We start from the raw sequence: 27,659 nt of genomic DNA, 5'->3' as shown, positions 1-27,659 counted from the left end.
TCATTCAAGACAATAGAGCATGTTTAATGGCTGATGCATATCATGTTACGATTTCCATCCAGTGAGCTGTCTATCAATACTACTATGGCAATGGCAGTTTACGAGGGATGAGATCTGTCTGGTCACTGGCCTCCTTCAAACTTCAATTGTCATGTTTAGGTGAACTGTCCCTTTATGATTTGGTGCATATATATTAGATTTTAGAACAGCAATAATGAACTATATCTATGATGGCTACCCTTTAAGTTAATGAATTTACAAAAAAACCTGTAGAATGAGGATTTCTGTCTGAGTCTCATAAGTTAAAATCACTCTAATAGCGCTTAGTCTAATGTCGGATATACAGAGCGATTATGAACTGCTAATGCTCACAGAACACTTTGAGAACACAGTGGAGTTAACACATTAGATCTTCAAGAGATTGGCATGTTTATAAATGAAGCTGTGTTCAGACTTTTGTGGCTGTGAGGAAACAGAAAGATGCTAGTTATGAAATGATGCATATATGATAAAAAGACCAATGGTATAAAAACTCATATAAATTGGGAAAAGAGCAAAATTCAAAATATATATTGTATATAAACATATAACAGCCTTCATTCCATTACCAAGAAACTTAATATTTACAATATTTTGAAAACACAAAAGATTCTGAAAACATTAATCAGTGAACAGCCAGTGAAGTGTCTCTCTCTCTCCCTCCCTTTGTCTGTGTCTATCTCTCACACACACAAACTGAATGAACTTAATGAGTAAATGATTCATAACAGCATAATAGAAAAGATAAAAATAAGACAAACGGAAACAGGAACAAGACTGACGTCATAAGACAACATCTTAAGAAGTCAAAAACAAAACCAGTTTCTATTCTTCCATAAAACCAGTCTAACATTTGTTCTAAATCCAACAACAATCCACAAATCCACAGCGAGATCGTACACACAAACAGGTGTCAAAAAATTACAGAACGTGGATTTCTGTCAATCCAATAACAATAACAAAACGGAATCACTCCCTTGTGAGTCCTAAAACAAAAACACAGTTATTTGTGTTCATACAACGGAAGTCAATGGGGTTCAATGTTGTTTGTTCACCAACGTTCTTCAAAATGTCTTCTTTTGTGCTCTGCAGAAGAAAGACTATCATACAGGTTTGAAATGAGAAAATGAGAAAAGAATTCTCATATTTGGATGAAATATCACTCTTAACATGACTGCTGGGTTAAGGTTAGAAGGATGAGAGACTAAAACTGAAACAGTATCCTCACAGTTCATGGGTGACTAAAAAATAAAAGCCTGACTTAAAACTTTCAACATTTTCTCTTCACAAAGGAGGTGACCTGCTTCGCCATTCACTTTCATGTATGGAGTTTTACTGCAGGCACTTACTCATGAAATGGGTGTTAAGTGATTGTGGGAACGGTCAAACTGGACCAATAGGAAGGCAGAGGTTTATAAATCTTACAGATTTCCCTGTTGGCAAGTATTTCTCATGAGCTGTAAACAGACATGCACTCAATGCACAGTATGTAGGTTTACATAATAAACAGTATGCAAAGAGAGATATACGAAAATGACGAAATATACAGGGATGCCTGCATGGGTTACTTTTGTAGATGTGTAAAATTTGCATGATTTAATATTACCCTTAACCCTTGCACAACAGAATAAAATGAATTGCAAACATTTTCATCCGTGTGAACCCAAAGTTTGAAAATGCAACAATGTGCAGAATACATTCTTACTCGTTCACTATTGTATACGGTATGCAGTACAGCAGTCCTGAGACACAGACACAGGGTGCTCAGTAACGGCTGTGATTCCATTAGAGCCAGGAATATAACGATAAGACCTGTCCGCTGTTGTCAGGAGACCCAGAGAATCCTCTAAGCTTCTAAGCTGTCTGGTTTTCCGTCGGGAGAAGTGAAGAGACCCAGTGTGCAACACTGTCCACAAAAAACTTCGCCATGAAACACAATGGAGTTTTTTAAGCTCTGAAATGTGGCTAAAGGGACTTGGTGGTCTCCGGAGAGTTGGGAATGTGATGGGGTGTGTGTGTGTGTTTGCGAGGGGGGGGTGTATGCATCCAGCTGGTTAATGAGAGGCCTGTCTTTACAGTCAAAGACAATTCACACACACACGTCTTGCTGGGTCAGTGGGTTCCCCATTGTGAGTGGATAATAAGGGGGCCGCGCATGCGGTCTGACATCGGGCAGCTGGTGAGATTACGTCTGTGTACCCTCAGCTAATGTCTGGACAAAAACCTGCTTCTGAGAACCCGGTTAGCTATTTGAATGGATGATTGATCAAAACAGATGAATCGAACACTGATATATTTTTTCGCTTTTTAATAAATAGATTTATATATAATATATGTTTACATCCCTGAAAAACATCTGAATGTCTTTGCCAAACTTGACACAAGACATCACTATTGTGGGTGTTTGTGAAGTGTGGGTTTTATTGTTCAGGATCATTAAGTCATGTGTCCACCGAGGCGTTTACACCTGCAGGCGGCGTTTTTTCAATTGTTTTCAACAGTATCGCCACGTTTTTTAAAAAGCCATCAGTAGACCTTTTTTTTTCGCTCAGCACTGGTGCTATGCGTTTTTCCCACGATCGGCGCCGGCGTTCGACCAAGCACCAAGAGTTGAAAAATGCTCGACTTTGAGCAGAACGCACCGCCTGCAGCGGGCATTTTTAGCCAAGCTCCTGCCGTTTTCAGCCCGTAAATGCTCCTCGGTGGACACAGCCCCTTATAGGGATAGTTCACCCAAAAATTAAAACTCTGTCAAGAATTGCTCACTGTCGTGTTGTTCCAAACCTGTATAAATGTCTTTGTTCTGATGAACACAGAGAAAGATATTTGGAAGAATGCTCGTAACCAAACAGATTTAGCCCGTCAAAGATTACTATAGAAGGAAAATAACAATAGAACTCAAAGTGCCCCAGAACGGTTTGCTTTCCTTCATCCTTCAAAAGATCTTCTTTTTTGTTCAGCAGAACAAAAAAATTATAAAGTAGGCTTAATTTGTGTATGGTAGTCAATGGGGTCCAATAACGGTTTGGTCACAAGCATTCTTAAAAAAATATTTTTCTGTGCTAATCAAACAAAGAAATGTATACAGTTTTAGAACAACTTGAAGGTGATTAAAAGATGACAAAATTTCGCTTTAAAGTATTGATATACAGGTGTTTATCAAGAACTAGAAAAAACGATCATTTTTCATCCTTAGGCAAGGCGAGGCAAGTTTATTTATATAGCACATTTCATACACAAGGGCAATTCAAAGTGGTTTGTCATGTCAAACCTGTATGACTATCTTTCTTCTTCTAAACACAAAGGAATATATTTAGAAGAACGTCGATAACCAAACAACACTGAACCCCATTGACTTCCATATCGAGACATTTGTCTAAATATCTTCTCTTGTGTTCCACAGGAGAAAGTGTCCCATACAGGTTTTGATTGTAAATAAATAATGACAGAATGTTTATTTTTGGGTGAACTGTCCCTCGTTTTAACATGACTGGGATTCCAATCCATAGATCACTCTATCAAAAGGAGCGGTTCAGGTTGACTAAAGCTCAGTGGTCCAGGTGTACACAGTCTGTCTATTAGACCAGATGGCAGCCCTTCCAACATCCCTTAAAGTGACACTGCAAGACTTAACCCGACATCTCAAGGGAAATGATCTGCTGTTTTTTTCTCCTTTTGTTTGATTGTTGTGTGAAAGGGAGCAGGTGCGCTTGCATGTAAACGCCGGTGGAATCATGATTACAAAACAGCTTTTCAGGCTAAAATAAATATTCTGTCATCATCTACTCACCGTCATGTCATTTCAAACCTGTCTGTTACTCTTTCTTCAGTGGAAGACAAAAGAAGATATTTTGAGAAATGTATTTCTTAATATTTTGGATAAAAGAGTCTGTTAAATGACTAAATGTCTAAGTGGTTGGAAGTCGATGATGTTCAATGTTGTTTGGTTAGTAGCGTTCTTTAAAATATCTTCTTTTGTGAAGAAGAAAGAAAGTCATTTTGTGGTGAACTATCTTATCAAACAAAAATGTTCATCCAATTGGATATTCACTTTTAAGCTTCCTGTTTATAGAACAATACCATTAACAACTGGGCCCCTAACCACAGTAAAATAACGGTATCTTACCGCTTCACGTGGCATGTTGTTTATTTAGCACCTGCTTCGACTAAAAAACCTTAAGCTTAGCGAAATGATCTCTTAAACGTGAACAGATGGTTACAAATCACACGTACTGAAGACTATCTGGACCTGTAACACATCCTTCTGTGTGTCAGTATAGATCAGTGAAATGACATTAGCAAGAATACGGGATTAACCTGCTTCCATCAGGATGCAAATGCACGTGTGGAAACTGCTAGATCCGAGTTTAGAGAAGAACAAAGGCAGGGTGTCGATTAGTGAACTGGCACGCATAAGATGTTCCATATTTTATTTATGAATTATTCATGAGAGCTTATTGAGCCGGTTTGTCTGGAAGTGTGATATGCATTCAGAAAGCACAGAAATGGTTATTGTAGAATATTCAGATTTATAACAGAACGACTTCATTAGATAAACAGTAAAGAGACATACAAGCAAATGGGGATTTTCAATGGTTTATTGGAAACTATCTATTTCTACAGTCAGAAAATGTTATATCATAATGAATTGTGAAACTCAATGCTTCTCTGAATTGAATTCAGTAAGGAAACATAAACATGATTGTTCTTTTCATCAAGAAAGTATTGTCTTTCAAACAAGCGTTTGCTCAGGACTGAGTCCGATATTCTCAGTTGATGCCAAACCCTTTGAATTAGTTTTATCGGCTCAGGGGAGTAAGGGATGGGTTTGTAACAACGTTCACACTGTCCAACTCAATCTCTTACAGCTATAGCCGAAAACACAAGAACCTAGAAGAGCAGAGCAAGAGGACTAAATAAACTAAAGAGTATTTTTGGCGAGGCATACTACCCTACTTGCAGTATCGTTGCTGTACACAGTATGTATATTGTGCGTAGAACACTCATTTTCTATAAGCACGGAATACCTAGACCACCTTCAACACGTGTCAAAAGGTGCCACATACGACCAAAGCATACTGTGACAAATACTATATCCCACAATGCAATGCAGCGGATGCAATTAAAGCATCTAAAATCTTTAAATAATATAAATAAAACCTTTAAAGTAAATGTTTATCCAAAAATAAACATATTTAACTTTATTTATCTATCTATTTATTGATTTATTATTATGTCATCATCACAGTGTTTCTTTATCCTTCAGGACCACAATTCATATTTAAAAAGGCATTTTGTGTTTTTTGTTTACAATGGGACTAAACCTTTAGCTTTAAGCTTTAAAGGAAGGCAAAAGTACTGACAGTAACTACGCAGGCGTGCTTTTGTGACCCAAACTTAACGTCTGGTACACATCTACAAATTATAGAGTCTGTATTTCTGAAAACAAGCAAAATAAATAACAAGTAAACACATTAGCTAGTAAATTAAAATTATGTCTGGACAGTATTATTTTGGGTTACCAGTAGAAGAACCGTAACTTATGCCTAAACTTAAATGTGACAAATTTCTATAACCCATTCAACAAATTGTTTGTTTAATGCAATAATTTTACAATAAAATATTAATATTAATAATATTCATAGTTATATTATTAGCAGTCTGTTATAACAGTTATTTAATGATGTCTTTTGAAAACTTGAGAAAAGGTGGTCTTTTTAAAGAGCTGGGTTTTGGTATCGAAAAAACAATAAAATAAGGGATGCACAATAAATAATCAATAATATCCGTATCGGGCGATAAAGGGATTTTTTTATGTTATTGGCCGGAAACAAATCTAGGCCGATTTATTATAGCCGATTAAATCATACATCATTTCTCTGTTTAACTGCTTCAGCTGCACGCTGCTCACAGTTAAAATACAGTACAGTACTGTCTTTCTGTCGTGATCATTCAATTACTGCTTTTTGCAAAACATTGTTGATTTAAGTACATAATTTATGAATGTGTAAATTATAGGAACAAAAGAGCTGTCTGGGTTGCTCTGGGAGAACATCTATAATTTGTTTATTAAAGAAAAGTTTGAAGGCTAAAGAATCGATAACCAGCGTAAAGTAGGCTCGGTTCATGATTTTCAGAAGAAAAAGACAACTACTGGTTACCAAGTTTTCTGCAGTGGATGGTTTTAAATGAAAGCAGCTGTCAAATTGTTGCCTTTTGTTTCAGTCGTAGACAATGTTATGTTAATATTGAGATGCGTTATATCCGCCAATTTTTTCGTTATCGACTTCAAATTTTCAGTGCATCACTAAAGAAAATCCATCGTAACAGTATGACTATATCTCATACAGCACAAAACCAAAGACCGTAAGAAACTGAAAGAGATGAAGAATGTTGAGACAGATGAGACACATACAGTACAGCATCTCATGTCAATTACAGACTCGCTCTTAATATAACCTGTGAAAACTGTGCACACGACCACTTTATTTTTAGAAAGCGCTAATGTTAACATGCCAACAGAACCTGCGACGTGTCTCCAATCTGAGGCAGAATTTCATTATCGCAAACAGCAAGGCTTTGATAAGCAGCGCAACGCTTTGAAGATGAACTACATCATGTGTTCGTGTTTCTACCCTCAACACATCGAGTGACAACACGGTTTCTCTAACTAGGACACTCCTTAATTTATTCTGAATTCAATTATTTTGTGCCTTCATTTTTTGTGACACGCTGACTTTGACCAATAGCACAAAAATAAACTACTACAGATATTTGGAGATTCGTTTATATATACCATAAGACAAGAATAGTTCACTTTCAAAATGCACATCATCTCCCAAAACAAACACTGACTGAGTCCAGATTCCTATAAATTTGATTCAATTTGAAACGATAGGTGTGTGTGAGAGAACATTCATTTTCAAGCTTATTGGTGAAATTAAATTCAAAACGGATACATTTAAGCACTTCTGTGACACATTGGTATTACGGTGACACATTGGTATTTTAAATCTCCTGTGTATAGACGAATTGTCAATAATATTTTTTATGCGAGAACCAGCGTGACATAAACCACTGTCAGATGTACTTGTTTTTGTTTCAATATTCTTAACATTCAGTCATTTGGATTATTTTTTAAATGGACATTTGTGTTTGAGTTAAGAAAGCAAGTGATATCTGAGTTGGCATGAAAATGAGGAAATTAAGAGTTTCATTTTTGGGTGAACTCCTCCCAACCTTTCAATTGACCATAAATTACATCAATTCCATCCCTGAATGATATGAAATAACCTGCAGTGTTGTGTTATGTAAAGTGTGTGTAAATGGTGTCACTGCAGTATATTTGACTGTAGGAAGAGACCCCCGCGCCTGCTTAAGCCCCCCACCCTTCAGCACTTCACACAGAGAGAGAGACAGAACTAACTAGGTCAATAAGATCTCCTTCTTCACGTATGCAGCCTGCACCAGCAGAGAAAGCGTATGTGAGCTGCATCTGAAGTGCAGGTTTCTGATTTTTTTACGGTATAATCAAACACATTAATGCACAGATGTTTTACACAGCTGTAATATTCCAATTCGTCTTAAAGACAACTCCTCCCTTAGCTTTACACCCCTAAAAAAATGTGACTCACCAATCACCATTGAATTTAAAAATGGTTTTATACAAAATCCTTTTAGTATAATGCTTCTGGAAACTTCTTGATGGCAAAGAATGATCACGGCTGGAGCCCTCTGCTACAGTGGCCCTCTGCTACAGAGTCTTTATAATGCTTTTAAGAGTCCTCAAGAAAAACCAGCAAGGACGGAGTTTACCAGTCAAACCTTCACCTCTCTACTCAGATACAAAAACAGTTCTAACCTCGTTTCAGAGGATTATATAAAAACTAGTTTATCTACAGATCTTCACATGCCTTGTTTATATTTTGATAATTTTTGACAAATTATCAGACTATACATTTTAAGAGGGTTGGTCGATATTGTCATGATCTGCAATAAGGATTTGCATCGCTGTCTGCACGATGAATGGAAAACAAAATATTTTATTTACAAACACTCACGATGGGGGAACAAACGAGAACTAAGACTATTTTTAAACATAGACAAAAACCTCCCACAAGGGGGACAAAACAGAAGAACAGAGTACTAAGTTAAACTACATAAAACTACGACAGGACACAGGCTGAACTAGACTACACAATCACAAGACCAGGTAAGAGCAAGAATACATGGCAGCTTACTTGAGCTTAGACATGGAGTAATACAAAATGAACCAGCATAAGACACAAACAAGAAGGCATTATATGCCATAACGTGTGCGTGGCATGAAATCATCTACAATTACTAATGAGGAAACGAGAGGGCAGAGAACGGAGAGAGAATATGGAACGCCAAAAGGGTCATAATGGCTCTCTCCACATAAAACACGAGGATCTGTCATGATTCTGACAATAGGTCAAGAAAAGCAAGACAAGATAGGTAGAATCACGACAGATATATCCAAATCTCTGAAACATCAAAATGTATACAATGGATTGCGTTAGCATTAGCATTGTGATATTTGCATTTATGAAACTGTTTGCTTTCAAAAGGTGAAACGAATCCTTTCTTTTCCAAGACAGAAAATATGGTATTTATAAATATTTTTATTTAAATCGGTTTTACAAACGTCAAGCATTATCATACTACATTTTGCTTAATTTAGTAAAGTATTTCACATCGCATTTTTCTTCAATTTTATGTAGCCCTAGTTGTCACACATTACACCTCACTTACTGCTAATGTGTGTTAGAAGATAAAATAATTAAAGCTTTCAGAAAACACATTAATCAAACAAAAGTATTCATACTGTACTGTCTAACCATCCCTGCTAAAGATAAAACAAGCCTAAACTGGTTTGCTGGTTTAAACGGGATTAAACTGGTCTCCCAGGTGAGACGTGCCGTAAACCATTTTAAACCAGCAAACCAGATTAGTGTAATCTGTGTCTCAGAGATAACCCAATAATCTTCGTCCTTTTAACATATGAGAACATATGTGACCCTGGATCACAAAACCAGTCTTAAGTAGCACGGGAACATTTTTAGTTAAAGACAAAAATACATTGTATGGGTCAAAATTATCTTCTCTTTCTTTTATGTCAAAAATTATTAGGATATTCAGTAAAGATCATGTTCCATGAAAATATTTAGTAAATTTCCTACCTTAAATATATAAATGTTTTATTTTTGTGAGTGGATGGTCTGCCACAGTTCCCCTGATTAACAACTTCAAAGGGAATTTTCTCAATATTTAGATTACTTTGCACTCTCAGATTCCTGAATATTAAAGGGTTGTATCTCAGTCAAATATTGTCATATTCTAACAACATCAATAAAAAGCGTATTTATTCAGCGTTCAGATCATGTAAAAAACACAATTTCTAAAAATTGACCCATAAGACTGGTTTTGTTGTCCAGGGTCACATATACAGAAGTGATGCACCGATACTTGATTTCGCCACCAATACCAATATCTCCCGATACCAATTGTGACCCTGGACAACAAAACCAGTCTTAAGTAGCACGGGAAAAATTTTAGTAATCACCAAATAATACAAGATATGGGTAACAATTACCGATTTTCCTTTTAAGCAAAAATTCATTACAAAGTTAAGTAAAGTTCATGTTCCATGAAGATATTTTATCAATTTCCTACTGTAAGTGTATAAAAACTTTATTTTTGTGAGTGGATGGCCTGCTAGAGTGTCTCTGTTTAATAACTTCAAAGGCGATTTTCTCAATATTTTGCTTTTTTTGCACCCTCAGATTCCCGCGTTTTAAACAGTTGTTGTTCCGCCAGATAGTGTCCTATCCTAACAAACCATATATCAATAGAAACGATATTTCTTCAGCTTTCAGGGGATTTTAAAAATCTAAATTTCGAAAAAATAGACCCTTAAGACTGGTTTTGTCGTCCAGGGTCACAATTGTGAAGATTAGATTAATATTACTTAACTTTCTGAATGTTTTTCATTTATATAATGGCTATTAATATTGAACATCAAACTGGTGATTTTTCTTAACATTTTCTATATGCAGAGCTCAAATTCATTGCATATCGGCCGATAGCCAATAGTGTGAAATATTGCTTATATTAAGCGTTACTGATTATATATCGTTGCATCTCCAATATAAAGCGTTGCTTTAGATTGAATTGGATTGAAAAGAGACGTTCAATGATGTTAAACATTCCCACAATTAAGTTGGATAAAATGAAATGTGAATGATGTTTCTAACGTACGAACAAAAGCTTCAGATTGTAAATCAGAGCATCAGACTGAGGTCTGGATAGAAGATCTGGATGTGTGATGGCAGTATGGTACATTATAAACGACAGGCGCTTATTAGCAAGCCTGCAACACACGACTGAACTGTTTACGAAAACCTCCAGAAGCTTCTGTCATTTCACAGCCAGACAGATATAAACCCATGTGAGAGCATCTCTCTCTGTGTGAGACGGGAATCTGCCAGGAGGTTTCATAACGGCTGCCCAGTTGGATTAATTCTGCTCCGGGTGCCAATCCCTCGGCAGGCATCAGAGTCGGCACCAAACAGTCTGGACAGCAATGATAGCATAGAGAAACCCAACAACAATATGCACATACTCCAAAGTGGACTTTCCGCCACACCCATCAACAGCAGGTAAATGTGGAATATTTACTTGGCAAAAACATTTCCGTCTTAATAAAAGAGGAATTGTTGAGCATCTTGTGTGACTTTCAAACAGCACAGGTCATGCTGAAAGACATTCTGTCAGGCTTGTTTAACTACATTCCACTGTGTTTATCATCTTCTCTTTCCATGTGAGCGAGACCCGTCATGATCCGAAAGTCTGCAAAGAATGCAGGTCTACCACTCTTAAAAATATCAAGTCTTCAGTCGTTCTTTAAATAGAACTCCTCTGACTGTGAGGTTCTTAAAGGGACAGTTCATGTGATTTTCTTCATCATATACTCTCGTGTCATTTCAAACCTGTTTGACTTTCTTTCATCTGCAAAGCACAAATTAATATATTTTGAAGAATGTTGATAACCAAACAACGCTGACTTCCATTGTATGGACACGAAACCACTGAGACATTTCTCAAAATATCTTTTACAAGAAAGAAGAAACATTTGAAGGTCTGAAGCCAAATATTCTGGGTTGTAATTCAACCAAAGCCAGATATGCACATACACATCACACTCCAGACCTAAACGCTGCTGCCTCCCATGATGCCAAGAAAGCAAGGTTCTATTATAAAATATTTCTACATTACACCATTCAATAAAAGTGCGCAACATGCACAGAGATCCGGCGACGTTATACCTCTTTGGCTCTCTCAAATTCGTTCTGCAGGGCCTGTTTGGAGATCTCCACCTCAATGATTTTCTGCCTGAGCGTCTCGTTTTCATCCTCGGCCCGTGTGCGCTTGTCCTCCACCGTCTCCAGTTCGTTGTGCAGACGCACTGATACATCTTTGGCCACCTGATCGTGAGAGAACATGTGATATACTGTATGTCTCAATGACACAGATAGTGCACAAGGAAATAAACAAACCTTCAGGTCCTGCTCCAGACCACGGAGAAGCTCTCCATCGACGTGTCCGGTCTGAGCTACACGCAAGCTCTTCTGCTCGGCCTTGCGCATGCGATACTGAAGGATCCGGCAGTTCTTGTTGGAACGGTCCAGTTCCCGGCGGAGATCCTGGAGCTGGTACACTTCCTCCTCCAGGTAGTTGTCTCTGATTTCTTCCATCTCCGCACGCAACTCGTCAACTTCATCCTAAAGCCATTCAAAATGGATCAGGTTTAGACCGCAAAATAAGAAAAATCACACACAAAAAACAGAGCAAACACAACAAACAGAGTTTTCTTGAGTGAGTATACTGTGTGTTATACATTTTTTAAGACCATGTGTTGTTCCCTAAGTATCAAACAAGTGCTTAACCAGTCGAGCTACAGGAAATGGAATCAGAATAAAAGTCGGTCTTAATCTAATTAATTTCAACGAGAATAGAAAAATGAACAAGAAAGATTGCAGGCAGGGAAAATCCAGTCATTGGTAAAATGCCTGTTCTGGACTGTAATGGATGACAATCATTTGTAAAGGCTCATTTCTCATTAAACACTCACTACGGCTCAGTAACTTTGTGTAAACACGATTGATGAGGAAAGCGCGAGAACAAGAACAAACACATGACCTTCACTGAGACGCAACATTCTGCCATGTCATGTAGGGATGCTCCTGTCAAACATGAGTTATGAGACACATCTAAACAATCAATGACAGGAGACACAGACGAAGAGAGAGAGACAGGGTTAATGAGAGAGAGAGAGAGAGAGAGAGAGAGAGAGAGAGAGAGAGAGAGAGAGAGAGAGAGAGAGAGAGAGAGAGAGAGAGAGAGAGAGGGGTGGGGTGAGTGAAATAGAGAGCAAGACATGATGTTTTATAAACAAAGTTCGGGAGGAGCCGGAGCATATAATCAAACCCGGCTGGTTCGCAATCAGCAATCATGGCTTCCACCCTACCTGCTAAGCGAGCCAGCCCATAAATAAGCAAGACCTCTTACCTGCGACATCTCTTCTGTTTCTAACACCCACCCCACCTCCCCAGCTCCTTCCCCCGAACTCCCCCGTTAGCAGAATCCGGGGGGTTTGCTCTGGGTTCGGGCCGTTTCCGAGCTCGGGACACTCACCCTAGCTGGGTGAGTGTTCCGGGTTCAGAAGGAACCGGCGAGCTCGGAGCCCGCTCCCCGGACAGCACGCCAAACACGCATACCTTTTACACTTCTGCTAACCGTTTATTATCTGCATAGGTGAACTCGTGAAACAGAGAACAAGAGACAGACAAAGAGACAAAAAGAGCAAAAGAAAGAGCGAAAGAAAGAAAAAAATAAAGAAAGATAGAAAGAAAGAAAGAAATGAGAGATAGAGAGAAAGACAGACAGACAGACAGACCGAAAGAAAGAAAGGTCGACTGAACGAAAGAAGAAAGAAATAAATAAAAGAAAGACAGACACAGCAATAAACTGCAAGAGTGCGAGGATGCAGGAGGTGTTTGTTGACGTCTCATCTGCAGATGAAACCATTTCATTTCAATCCTGTTTGTGACAGCACTGCAACATCTTTATCTGATAAATAAAATTAATCATTGACGGAATTATGCTACTGAGGCATCATGGTGCAGAGATGCTGATGACTCCTGTGATATCATCACATAAAACATCTAACTTTGTAAACTTATGTGACTTGAAATCATGATAACCCACTTCTACATCTATATGAACAGGAGGATTTTACAGCAGTATTGGGCTGTTTAGATTTATTTAATATATTTAGAACTATGAGAGATATTTAGCAAAAGTTAGACAAATATTATTATTTTGTAGCCTTAATTCTATCGCTTATTTAAGAGCATTGCGCTATTGTCCCAGGGAACAATACTCATAAAAATGGTATAGTTTGAATGCACTGTAAATCACTTATTAAAAAGTCTGCAAATGCATAGTTATAAATGAACAAGAACAGTCACGGCAGGTAAGCCAGTAATCCTTGAGTAGAACATCTACACTTTTCCTTGCCAATAAACCGAAGAAATTGCTATGTTTCAAAACGTGTATACATTGAAATATCATGATTTAACACCGCAATCACTTTACAATCACAATGTCATGTTCTTAACACTGTAACACAATGCATGCAAATACTACTGTACTGAGACGAATATGATCTACAGTACTTTATTATTTACTTGTTTACAAAAAAGCATCGACTCACCTTGAGGTAGTCATTTTCCGAACGAAGCTCTTCGATCTCCCTTGACAAGTCTTCGTGGATCATGTCCTTCCCTTCCGCTTTGTGTTGTGCTGATTTCTCGGCTTTACCTGACACAGGTGAAGCCTGACACATCCCCGCCGCCTCCGTTCGCATCCGCACCCGTGCCACCTGTTCCGGGCGCTCGCTCGACCCCGATCCACTGGCCGACTCCGCATCGCTACTTGCGGCCTGAACGAGTCTCTGCTCGTCAGACAGCGGCTCGGACGGACAATCGGACAAATCCGAGCTGCTGTCCGTCTGGCAAACCCGCCCGGTGGGGACGCGTATCGGGGACCCGGCGGCGCCGTGAGAAAGCTGAGCCAGCCTTCCTTTGCTTTTGGTGATCTGCGGAGCAGTGTCAAGCTTGCAGGCCGGTTTCGGTTCGGATGCTGCATGTTGAGTGACCTTAACTGCCTTTTTTGCAGCCGAGGGCTTGATGTTGCTTTTGGCAGGTGCTGGTTTGTCCTTCGCGCCCGGGGCGGCGCGTCTCGGGACGCGATTATGAGACGCTACCGACGACGCGGTCGCGTGCTGCTTGTTGAATTTGGGTGATTTTGGCACAATTTGCTTGGCCGACCGGGAGTGGACATCCTTTAGAACGGGTCTGGCAGGGGACGGTGCGCGGTTTAACCTCTTCTTTTCCACCTGAGGATGATGGCTCTGCGGTTTGGTATCGGAGCCATTGGGGCTCTCCATTATATGATCTCCGCACCGGCGAGAGGAGAACGACGGTACCGATAACGAACCCTGGAGAGACAACAACTCTGACGGATGGGTCCGGTAGCGCGCATCACTCCAGATGGATGCGCACCCGTAATTCACTTCCCAACAGCCATTGCCGAGATGCGCTATCAGGCGGAATACTGTGGATGATGTGTTGTTAGGCGAGAATCTCTGTGATTTTGTGCGTTAATTCAATCCATGAGTCCATATCCCGTTGGATTAGAATGTTCCCATCTCCCGCTGTCCCTTCTGCCTCCTGACCGCCTCTCCTCCCCCATCTGACGGGAAAAATCTGCAGCCGCTGCGCTCTGACGCTCCCCGCCGCCGTCTCGGGTCTAGTGAAGCGCATGCGCTTGTCTTTCTACACACAGATAGGGAACGCGCCCACGCCCCTCCTCGCTCTACGGTAACGGTAGGCACGCTTGAGTACGCGTGGGCCGAAGGGACGCGATGACGAGTCAGTTTTACGCCACATGTAAAATAAGTACAACGTAAATCATAAAATTTAAACACATTAGCTACAAACGACACATGGGGAAACCGAGACATTCAATCAAAAGCATATAGTTACAATACAAATACAATGTTTTACGTTTTCAAGTTATTTTCTTGCGTTTTTTAATAAATCGATCTCAATCAAATTAAATCTGGATTAACAAAAGACTAGGAAACATTTCTGTAGGCAAACCATGGTTACTTATTGACCGTCCATGCAATAATCTTGTGTAGTTTAGAGTCCCGGTGAAATATTTTCAACACTTATTTTCTCATGAATTATTCCAGCGTTTATAGTAAATAGTTTATCAATGCGGGTCATATCCTTTTAAAATTATTGTAACCTCATAATCTACAGTTAAAATCTTAAAATGCACTCCCATCCTGACCGGAGCATCCGTTAACACCTCTTCAAAGTTGTGTCTCGTTTCGTAAGGCTGCGTCCTTGTGTCCTCCAGAGGTATCATCCTCTAGTCTAAAGGATGCGGTATACGGAGGATTCTCAATTTAGAATTATACGAGATGTCCTTCGTAGGACATACTGGCAGAACAGGAAGTACCACGTTGCTATGCCAACACTTTGCAATCGCACACCTGTCAAATTAATTAAAATAATTTCTACATGATTTTTAGAGGTAAAAAGTCGGTTACGTTCTACACCAAACAATGCCAAAACAGTTAAACAAATGTTAAATGTATTGAGTTACTGATTTAAATATCAATCAACACTTGTAAACCTATTTAATACATATGCCTGCTAAGATTAAAAAACCTGACACAAATTTTAAACGGTTCACATTTAAACACCACATATTTGATTGAATGTGAAGCTGCTGCCATTTATTCAACACACGTTTATTTATCAGACGTTGGCAAACGCAGAGAATTGTGGGTTATCTTTAACAACTAAGGATACACCTCATGTGTCCTCCGAATTGTCGTGAAAGTATGTCGCAGTATTAATAAGGTTGCCTACAGAGTGTCCTTCCTGCTTTTATGAAACGAGACCGCCTTCATGACGTAATAGGCTTCAAATGAGACCTGGGGAGGACGCAGCCTTTCCTAAAGGAGACACAGACTTTAATTTGGTTGGAGCAAGAAGGCGGCGTGCATTAAACATTAAAAACAAAGTGCCAACGCAGTTACTCACCAAACAATTTCCCTTAAAAGGATGATTAAATGTCTACCAATTACCTTCTTTCTAATAACTTGCAGCAGATAGAAATCAGTGAAATCAGCTTAACTGCAATTCATTGCATCAATGGTCAGTCCCAATGGTCACTCCCCAAAATCTCGAGATCACTATTAACAAGTTTGGGAAACGTTGATGTGGCCTCACTCGTGAACACCATATTTACAAGATTTCGACGAAACTTCACTTCTGTCCCAGAACAAAGCCTACCTCCGCCATGGTCTCACAGTGTCACGTGATCCGTAATTTACATTCGTTCACCCAGGGGCGGCGATGGGGTCAAAGCAAGGCCCAAATATTTTTGTAAAGCACTGAATGTTTTTATTACCATGTCGTGTACATATTACATTAAAATTTCCGAATTTGGTCTCTGCTCGCCCCCCGCGTGGCTTTATGGGATTGGCTATTAGCGTACACACGCTTATATGAATTCCAGCACAAAACTGTAGCGTTACGGGTCTTTCAGGTCTAGAGTTTTAAAATTGATTTTTGAGTAGATTTTTATAACAAAAAACATTTACATTTGCAGTCAAGTCGGGATATCTTTCCAAAACTGTATGAACACAAATCTGAATGTAAACAAAACCATTCTCATTTGAATTGACAAACACTATCAATATTGTGATATTGCACAGAATGAATGCATTCTTTTCTCAAATGTGTGTGGGCGGATGTCGATCTGTATGCAGCATCAAAGTTGCAGAATTGGCAGGTAATCAAGAAAAGCACTATTTATGAATAATTATGTAATAATTATAAATAACTATGTGTAATATTTATAAAACTTGGTAATATACCGATTTAAATCGCAGTTATCTTAAATGATTATCCAATAGCGCCATCATTCTGTTAAATAAAGCAGTGCACATATAAAACATCATGTAATACAAAAATGGACTCTAAAAAGTCAGGTAAAGTTTATGTAAACAGACAAGCAAAGCACCACAGATCTGTGTAATAAATATAGATCTTTATTTGCACGTCATTAGTTTAAGAATGCCACAGGTTATAAATACACAAAACTCTTTAAACATGCCAAACTGTTTCAAAGACCTAAACATCAATTTATTAGTACAAACTCCGCAATGCTATAACGATCCATTTGATCTGTTTGTTTTTGCAATGTTAATACTGAAGTCGGCCGAGGGAGTTGAGATAAAGAGATAAAGAGAATAAACTAGTCTGTACAAAATAAAAATTAATAATGGCAAGATGTTTTGCCAGAATAAGGAAAACCTACAGAGTTGTAATGTGAAAGCTGGATTGAATTATTACTTTCAGAAGAATAGAAGAAAAAAGAACCGTTTCTCTACTGACTACATAAACAAGAAAATAAATAGGCAAAAGGTCTGTTTAAATTATTTTGTTCCAAAAAGGTTAAAGCTTCATAAAGTAAAAATCTGCCAATTGTGCTGAGAAAGCAAATAGCACTTGGTGAAACAGACTGATTTATCTTTCAAAGTTCTAATATGGCACAGGCCTTCTAACATGAACATCGTGAGGTTAGGAAATGTTCCGTAATACTGTCAAGAAAACAAACATTTTATAGCCTTACAGTTAGAAGAAAAATCTGACGAATAAAAGTTCAATTCAACATGGACTACTAGAATAAACAAAGAAAAATCTGATTTTAACGTCAGTAATACTTAAGATATTAATCCCTCAAATACAAAAAAAAACGGACTCCGACACATTTGTTGTTGTTGTTTAGTATAACACTGGTTTCTAACAGGCACATACTGAAACACAACATAAACACACACACGTCACAATTCAGTTGGTTTGTATTAAGATGAATCTCCCTCATATTTCGCCCTCAAATTAACAGAAAAAATATTTATTTGGACTATAGAAACTATTTTTGCTGCGACAGTAATTGAATCACAATTAGCACAATTCTCAAAAAAAAAAAATTGTGCAAAAATAATTTCATGTGAGATTATCCCAATATGAAACAAAATGTATTTTTTTATCAAGGCACAGTAACACTTTCAACACTCCTTATTTCCTACAACGGTTCCATTAAAAGCTGCAAAATATTCCCAGAAACACACAGAAGCCACATCTGATGTAAACCTGTCGCTTCAGCTCTGTCAACCAATCAAATTATACCTATATTCTATACCCATCCTGTAACTGCAGTCCTTCATCTCTGCAGCCAATCCACAAAACTAAACGTCTGCAGCAGTAACGTAAATGTAGCTGAGTCAGTGGTTCTTCAGTAACCCTAAGGCATGATGATGTTAACTAATAAGTGTTGTCCTTAAGTTAGTAACACTGAAACACTATCAAACTATTCTTTTAAATGTCCTTTTTATCCTTAATCTGCTCTCCATGGAGAATAGCCTTTTTGAAGCAGTTCAGTTTCACGCTCCAACGACTTGGAAACCCAATAAATCACTCCTTTTCATTCTACTTAAGTCAAACAGCATCAATAGTATTACTAAGCAACGAGCTCTGGAACTACAGATGGCAAATGATAACATTAATCTATGTGCACAGGCTTTTCATTAACGTTCAGCTGTTCGTAAACTACCTTTCGAACGGATTGTTGTGCAAAACACACACGCACATAAACAAGTCGTCCGCTCAAAAACAATAACACTGATTGAATGCAATGCATAAAGACGTCAACACGACAACGCTGGTGATTCAAAATAAGGAAAATTAACCACTATGGATAACACTTGGCATGAAATTATACCCATTTTGCTTTTCCAGAGAGCTGACGATCAGCGCTTGATTTGTTGATCTGGTATTAGTGAGGAAATCTTAATAAGATGAAGATGAATAGGGCGGAGTTTCCGTCATCCAATAGAAATGCATTTGTGTTTCCCATCTCTTATTTAATCATATGCAAATGTGATCTGATGAGTATTCCAATCATCCGTGTTTGAGACACGTCTGCTGCGGACTCTGGCAGGGAAAGGCATGTGTCGGACAAATGCACTCTTGTGCTTCCCAGACATGAGGTAGTGCAAGTATGGGCCATCAGGAATCAATGTGTGCATGTGATGATACAACGTTCCATGTTGACATCTAGAAGTACCAAAATATAGAATACATGACACAGTCTACCGTTTTTTTAACCGCCAGATGATTATATGCTTGGCTTTCGTCTCGCTCCATATGAGTTGGAGTCTCACTTCATGAGCGTATCGCTCTCTGGTGGCAGAAGGCTGTAACAGTGCATGATTATGAATGTGAAGGAGGGGAAGGAATTCTCAACAGCAGCGCATGCGGGGAGGAAACTCTGGTGGAATATCGGGCTCAGGCTGGAGGGACAAGACACTGTTGGACAGCTCTCTGCTGGGGACTTCAAGTGGCATCTGTGGAAAAAAATGAGTATTTAGGAACTGTAAAAGAATCATAACACTAGGTTGTTTAGTGCTAAAATACATAGACAGCAAGCTTTATTGTGACATTTTGATGCTGCTGAGCTAGAATAATCACAAAGTGGGTCTGGATCTTTAGGACAAAAAGTTTTATATTATATTGTTTAAAGGGGTCAAATGGCACGAATACACGTTTTTCTGTTTCTTTGGTTTGTTATAAGTTGCACATGCATGTATTAGAATTTAAGTGTCGGAACAAAAGATGCACTCTATCTAAAAGCAAATGCTCACCCAGACCTGCTTGAAATGCCTCGAGTAACCACACCGTCACAAATCTATGTCAGTTCGTTGTATGATTTGACAAAGACCGCCCAAATGTATGCGCAAGTAAGGGGGGGTACCTGTCAGTACAATTGATTTGGAACCTGATGTTCCAAATATGGCAAGAGGCTTTTTTTTACATTTCCATTACACGCTTGCAGTATTCGACCAATCACTACACACTGGTTAACTGGCCAATCATAGCACACCTCGCTTTTCAGAGCTTTGTAAAAAATCCAAGCGTTTCAGAGAGGCGGTGCAAAGAGGAGACAAAAACACGCACGGTATGTGGAAATACAGCGTTTTTTAACCTATTTATACACATTGCATTACATCTAAAACAAACGATAATATTCGTTTTAGCCCTGTCATATCACCCCTTTAAAACAAGTCAAAACAACATGACTTTTCCGTTAAAAGACTTATGGGTTACCAATGCCACTCATCTCGCAGTGTTTATACAAAACTGTGTAATAACATGATGGACTCACACTCACCTTACTCAAAATGTCATCCACAAGTTTCAGAAAGATCTCATCCACGTTAAAGTTATCCTTGGCACTGGCTTCACAGAAACGCATTCCCGATATCCGTGAAGCAAACTGACAAAAGGCAAAGTAAATGTAAAGTTCAAATATTCATGTTTGGAAAAATATACAGTACTGTGCAAAAGTCTTAGCCATGTCAGTATTTTTACCCCCAGAAATGGTTTATGGCCAGTTATTTACGTCTTTTGCTGTAGTGTGTCGGTAGGAAATATTTAGTTCACATTTCCAAACTTTAGTTCAGCCATTATTTGTAATATCCAGTGAGATTATTGTATGTACAAGAAACCGTGACAACAGCCAGTTCTTCACACAAAGTCGTGTCTACAATTATTACACGAAGAAAGAGAAAAAACTGGGACTGACTAAATCCAGAATACTTTCCAGAAAACCATTTTTGCCCAAGATTTTTGCACAGTACCGTATGCAGTATTTGCTGCGTGTTACATGCAGAAATCAAAACTATTGTCAGGTTGTAAAATACATTTCAAAGTATCGACCTCATCTTTCCCATTATTTTATGTAGAAGGAAATTATATGAATTTACTAGTTGACCCAAAAAGGAAAATTCTTATTTTGAAGAAAGTTGGTTACCATCAACATTGAACCCCAGTGACTTCTATTGTACGAACACAAAACTACCGAGACTCATTTTGAACGAAATGAAGATGAATAAATGACAGAATCTTTAACTTTCTAATTCTCACCCTCTCAGCTTGCTGTCGTGAGATGATGCGATCAGATTCACAGTCCAACTTGTTTCCGACCAATAGGAGCTCAGCATCCTCTGATGCATACTGCACAGAAACACAAGAACCTTAGATTAAGAATAATTCGCTTCACAGCACAACATCAATAATTTGTCATTTCGAGGACCTTGTCGATCATTTTCATCCATTTGGGCAGGTCTTCAAAGGTTTCCTGTTTAGTGATGTCATAGACAAGAACGATGCCTTTTGCACTGCGGTAATACGCTGAGGTGATGCTGTTAAACCTCTCCTGACCCGCTGTGTCCCTGAAAATGAAATAGTATTACTGTCGTATATCATGTGTATCATTTATTTTTTATAAAACATTGAGTGCGAACACAAAAGTGGAATGATACAGAAAACTGGCACGTAGATGAGCATTTATTCAGATATTAACTGGACAAAAAAGACAGTTTAATAAGCTACAGTGGGGTCCAGAGTCTGAGACCACTTTGAAATGATGGAATTCAAATGTAATTTAAATACATTTTGTTACATTAAATACAAAATTGCTATAATGTTAAATTGCTTATATATTTAAGACTGCAATCTATTTAAAGATCATCAATCGAATCGAAGCAAATTTGTGACATTTATGATATACTTTGTACAAAATGCTCATTTTCTCACTTCTGTTGAAGCACCTGATTCGTCATTCTTAAAATTGTTCAGACATTCTTAAATTGTTCATCTTTCAGTGACACTTTTTATTCATAGAAAAAAGCTGTATTGCAAGAAGATTTAAACACAAACAGAAGCATTTGTATTAGTGGTCTCAGAGATTTGGACCCCAGAGTAAATGGCAATTAAAGATCAGTGTTGTAGACACACAGAGATGCACAACCAAAGGGTTTGTAAGGATACAAGCACACATTGTTTGAGACTTGATTTGCTATGGAAATGTAGAATGAAAGGATTTTCAAACAAAGTTTTTACTTCTACAATCAGACACAAATGAATGAGTATTTGACAAGACAAAATCTGAAGTGACACATTGTTGCAGACCAGGGGGGTTAAAAAAAGTAAAAGGGATTTGTGAAGAAAAAGTAAAGGTGTTTTACGGGACGGCATGTTAATGCATTTAAACCAAATATTCTGAAAACACAAATAGAGAAAACAGTAGAAATCAAAAATCAAGTTCCCAATTTGTCTTTTATGAGAGATGGTTATTTCCGGAAACAAGTCAAATATTTTTTCTGAATATCACTGTAAGCAATTCTTTATTTTTACTATACCTTATTTACCCTAGTCTGGCTGCATTTTTCCAAAACAGGATGTGACATCACAAAGAGAGTCGGTGAGCATGTCAATGAGCAGTTAAGATGGACAGTGACATAGCCGAGCACGCTGGGTAGCTGGATGTGAGTAGACGCGTGTTACAGACGAAACATCTGCAGACATGCGGTGTGAGACAAGCCAGTTCAAAAGGGTCATATAGAAATATAATGATAATGTGGGTGATAGTTTGAGATTTGAGACTAGTTTATACTACTTTAGAATAGAACCGCACAGGACAGAACCAAATTAAATATAACTGTGTGTAACATAACAATAGAATAGAAAAGACCATGAACATGAACAGAAACAAATAGAACAGAATAAAACAGGACCACAAAATAGACTTGTATAGAATGGAGACGAAAAGAACTGAACAGAATAGAAAAGAATAGTACTTTGCAAATGAACATAACACTGTAGAATCATACAGATCTAAAATGTATAAAATAACAAAAACAAATTGAATAAAATAAATCCAAACCAAGAACAGAATAGAACAGGACAGATGGCGAATATAGGCTATATGTTGAAGAGACCTCTACACCTCCTGAAGAGTCACCAATGGTTGACTGTACACAACACAAGCGCAGAATGAATCTCAGCCACGGATGGAAGACGACGTGTAAACGTCTGCTCTGGGACATCTGACTTCTGCTGAGCGAGTTCCTCTCATGTGCCTTTGAGACACAGGAAGTGACATGCTGCTCTGAGTCAATGTCATTTCCTCTTTACTTACCAGATCTGGAGCCGGATCTTTTTTCCTCTCAGCTCTACCGTTTTGATTTTAAAATCCACACCTTTAACAACACAAAAAAACAGATAAAAATAAACAAGCGGAAGGACACAAAGTCTGCTCAATAAATCATAAAACAGTTTCAGATTAAAAGCCTCCAAGTTTACTGTGTGTAATGAAATGTGTGTTTGCTTGACTGAAGAATTGTTTACTGTTTTTATAGTGATACATTTAATTCTTTACAGAATATATAAGCTTATAAAGGTTGTCAAAAGCTATTTTGTATAGGCCTGTAAAACTTCAGGCCCTAGAAGTGCATTAAACATTCGTATATAAAAATATATTTTCATAAAATGTTAATGAAAGCTGTTCATGAAATCCCCCCTTCAGGATGTTCACAAAACATGATTTGTGTTAAAAAAACATGGTGATGCACATCCACTTGTGGTTTATTACTTTAGCATCACGAGTAAAATTATTGTGGAGCAAACAAATTCGGTCTTTAAACGACATTAAGTAATATCCAAGGTAAACTAAAGCTAATAACTTTCACAATCGTGACAAAGCATTAAACCAAGCATGTCACAGCAGCTGTGTCTGGTTATTCTGGGACACTGGGTTTGACTGCAACTAACATGACCTTAAAGCCGGTCATGAGCAATAATCTCACCATATCAGTTTTCACATGCATCCCACACATGCATCCAGTATGAATGTACGGGTTAAAATCTCTTGTTTACTACAAATGTACTTCATAACTGTTGTTTATTTTAACAAGAACTCACAAGTGGAATAAAAGATATACATCACACGCAATTGCAATAATGTTAATTTCACTCCAGTTTTGTTTTCAGGACACAGTTAATATTATCCCTTTATATTCATACACTATCTTGACATTCATTCAGTCACATTTCCATTCAGAAACTGATCAGTACAGAGTAGACCATCAGAGCACAGTTGACCTTCACCAAGGTACATGATATAAAAACAACGGAAATACTACAATATATGTCATGATTTTGTTGTGCCCTATGTCACTACTGTCTGTACCGATATGTATTTTGTGTAAAGCTGCAACAATTCAAAATCTCTATAGTGTACTTACTTCACATGGGAAGTTGATTAATAAACCACACATGTGTCCTAGGGTGTGACAGCAAAATGTAGAAAATATTTCTCATGCCATTTTATATTATAGGTATTAGTATTCTTTTATTATATTATTATTAGCCATTTGTTTTCTACATTTTTGCTGTCACACCATAGGAGACATGTTTATCAATACTATTTAAAAGAGTATATGGTGTTATAGACAACAATAGCACATCATTTATTATAGGGCTGCAACTAACGATTATTTTAATAATCGATTAATCTGTAAATAATTTTTTCGATTAATCGATGAATCGGATAAAAAAAAACACACAAGAAAAGCAATAATTTCCAACCCTTTATTCAAAAACAGAACTAAAATCTTTAGAAAGTGCACAAGCATGTTGCTCCTTGAACATCCCTGAGCTGTTATAAAAATAATAAAATCAAACAAAAATGGACTAACACAAAAAACATACACATGTATGCTTTACATCTGCCAAATATATAGACTTTTTTAAAATAAAAGTGCCACCTGAGCTGCCAGAACAATAAATAATTTATAAAAACTAAAGAACAATACAAATCAGAAAACTTAACAGGATTTGTTTGAATGTAAGAACTTGTTCTCTACACTACACTGCAGACAGACACTCGCAGATGCACACACTCGCAAACGCACACACTTTTGCAGACGCACACACTGACAAACACACACACACACTCTCTCTCAAATTCACTTGAAGCTTATTCATTCAATTACTACCATCATTGTAGTAAGTGCAAGCTTCATTTATACACCACATTTTAACAAAGCTTAAGATGACCAAGAGCTATAAAAGAACTTTAAAATTAAATTAAAAAGTACAACACACACAAATATATTTGTCAATAATAACCTATATGGGAGAAAGCACAGAATAGCCTATACACTGCAAAAATTGCTTTTCTAACTTAGTAGTTTTGTCCCGTTGTCAGTCCAAATTTTAAAAAAAATCTTATATCAAGAAACATGTACTAGACACATGAAAAAGCATAAGAAATTATGTCTTGTTTTCTGAAAAAACACGTCAAATTAAGTGATTGTTTGCTTAAAGCAAGAAAAATTATCTGCCAATGGGGTACAAAAATAATCTTAATGAGATATCATTTCAAACAGAAGTTTTAAGCATCAATTAATTTTCTTGTCTAGTAATCTTGATTTAAGATTTTTTAGATATTTGGACTGGAAATTAGACAAAATTACTAAGGAAGTTTTGCAGTGTAGCTATACATGACAACAGATTGATAAATGAATGGTCCAAAAAAGGCGAGTGAATAAAAACGTGTTTTTAGTCTTACAATGCAAAGCGCAAAGTAACTACACCACCCCTGATTATACTGTTATTAACGAGCTAATGCTAACTTGTGATGCTTGTCAATCTGGATAACGAGTAAACATCCGCACCAGGGACATTACGTTCTTCACTTCGAAACGGAACAAAAATAGGATTCTGTAGTGACTTAACCTGCTGTTGAACTCCCTTCCTCCTCATCACAGACTCAAACATGTTTGCGTTTCAGATGCTGGATCATTGCCGCGTTGCTCCCGCCATGTCGCGTTTGCATATTTTGTAGTTAACAGTTTTTCTGTTTATTTAGTGTGAAATGCTCCCGCACCTATGATGACTTGGGTCGCGGGGATTTCTCTGCCTCCCTCATGTATCTTTCCTCCGCTCGTTTTTTTATTTTTGCTCCGCCCTGTATATGAGGCGCCGAACTCTGCTAGCATCAGTGCGCGAGAGAGACCGAGTGTGTTTACCTCGCTCCGCGCTCAAATAAAGTTTTTTTTTAATAACCAAACGTCTCCGCATCGCGCGACACAACGAATCGATAATGAAATTCGTTGACAACTTTTTTACTAATCGATTTTTATCGATTTGATCGATTCGTTGTTGCAGCCCTAATTTATTATATTTTAATGTTAACTATTTATACTTAACTAAACAGTTATCATTTAAGAATCATCAACAGTTAATTTAATTAATTTAACAAAATAGTAAGCTGTGCCTTAATAATATATATTTATCTACATGAACTACAATGATGATCTGTGGCTTACTACTAAGTGCCCATGTTTAACTACTCAAAATAGACTATTTTACTTTGGTACCCACAGTTTAACCTTTATTTATAGTAAATCTATAGTAATCACAAATCATCTCATCCTCTGTCTAAAACATATAGTTTAGTAATTAAATAAGTTTTAAATTATAATAATAAAAAAACGGCCACACGATTACTTGTCAAATATTATCTATACTGTTTACTAATTGTTATAGTTCATTATAAACGTTTTAGTGCTTAACTATACTAAACTGTGATTTATTGATGAATTGTACTGTCAATGCAAAACAGCTGAGCAGAAAAAAGACACATATTGATAAACAATTAAACTGGCAAGTTAGTCTGTTCAGACCAAAGCTTCATGGAACTTTATTTCTTACCCACAGTTGACTTGCACGCCTCGCAGAAGGTGTCGTCCGTGAACCTCTCCATCAGACTGGTCTTCCCCACGCCGCGGGACCCGATAATAATCACCTGCAGTTTGAAATCAGCGGCTCTGGGTGGCATTTTCCTGCGGCGCTGCGACGCTCCCACAGCGGGTGAGCCGCCGCCGGCCCTCCGCTGGACACCGTGTCCCGAATCCATCCGCCGTTAACAGCCCGTCCACATCTGAAACACGCTCGAGGGTGTTAAACACGGGCAAAGAAACTTTTAATAACTTTACTGCTGCTTTTCGGCTGAGTTTAGTTAAGTTTAGTCTCCTCAATTTTGTTGTCCTGCGCTGGGAATACGAAAGCGGAGGTGACGTCACCGGCGCGACTTCCTGTTCAGGCGCATTCCAAAGGAAGCGCCAGAATTCCCTTTGGAATAAAGATGTTAAGATTCACCTTCTATTCTAAAAGATCATTTAAGTCTAATTTAAAATGATTAATACAATTATTAATAAATTAACATGCTAATTCCTCCATTTCTAAGTGTTTCGGCACTGTCGACTCGATACATTTTAGAAGAAACAGCTGTCCATTTACCTATTTTATTTATTGTAATATAAATAATAATTTCTGGGCTGTTTTCATTTTATATTTAGCCACACAAAAGTATATATACATTTCCTATTACGATCAGTTATAATTGGATGTAAAACTTTACATTGTATCATTCATGATTCTTTCACGAATTCAGATATTTGACTTTATTCCTCTGATTCATACACAACCACAATAAAAAACACCAGATTTGTGTTGCGTTATAAGAGTTTCCTTAGATATGTG

At 37.8% G+C, this 27,659-nt stretch overlaps 2 protein-coding genes across 2 annotated transcripts in view; both read right to left on the bottom strand.

Moving 5' to 3' along the window:
- Window positions 1–14,939, bottom strand: part of LOC130417356 (microtubule cross-linking factor 1) — a 43,287-nt gene extending 28,348 nt beyond the window's left edge. Inside the window, 3 exon segments of the mRNA XM_056742882.1 lie at window positions 11,388–11,546; window positions 11,619–11,843; window positions 13,838–14,939. Of these exon segments, the coding sequence (XP_056598860.1) occupies window positions 11,388–11,546; window positions 11,619–11,843; window positions 13,838–14,572 (1,119 nt within the window). The 5' untranslated portion in view covers window positions 14,573–14,939.
- A 2,296-nt stretch (window positions 14,940–17,235) lies between these two features.
- On the bottom strand, window positions 17,236–27,221 carry rab12 (RAB12, member RAS oncogene family). Its single transcript, XM_056742873.1, has 6 exons — window positions 26,829–27,221; window positions 23,251–23,311; window positions 21,364–21,502; window positions 21,195–21,284; window positions 20,440–20,544; window positions 17,236–19,615 (listed from the first exon to the last, which is right to left on the bottom strand). The coding sequence occupies exons 1-6, from the start codon at window positions 27,031–27,033 to the stop codon at window positions 19,511–19,513; spliced, it is 705 nt and encodes a 234-aa protein (XP_056598851.1). The 5' UTR covers window positions 27,034–27,221; the 3' UTR covers window positions 17,236–19,510.
- Between the last annotated feature and the right edge of the window lie 438 nt (window positions 27,222–27,659).

Source organism: Triplophysa dalaica, chromosome 3 (assembly GCF_015846415.1).
Source record: "Triplophysa dalaica isolate WHDGS20190420 chromosome 3, ASM1584641v1, whole genome shotgun sequence".
Classification (NCBI taxonomy): domain Eukaryota; kingdom Metazoa; phylum Chordata; class Actinopteri; order Cypriniformes; family Nemacheilidae; genus Triplophysa; species Triplophysa dalaica.
This window is presented reverse-complemented; position numbering and strand designations above follow the sequence as displayed.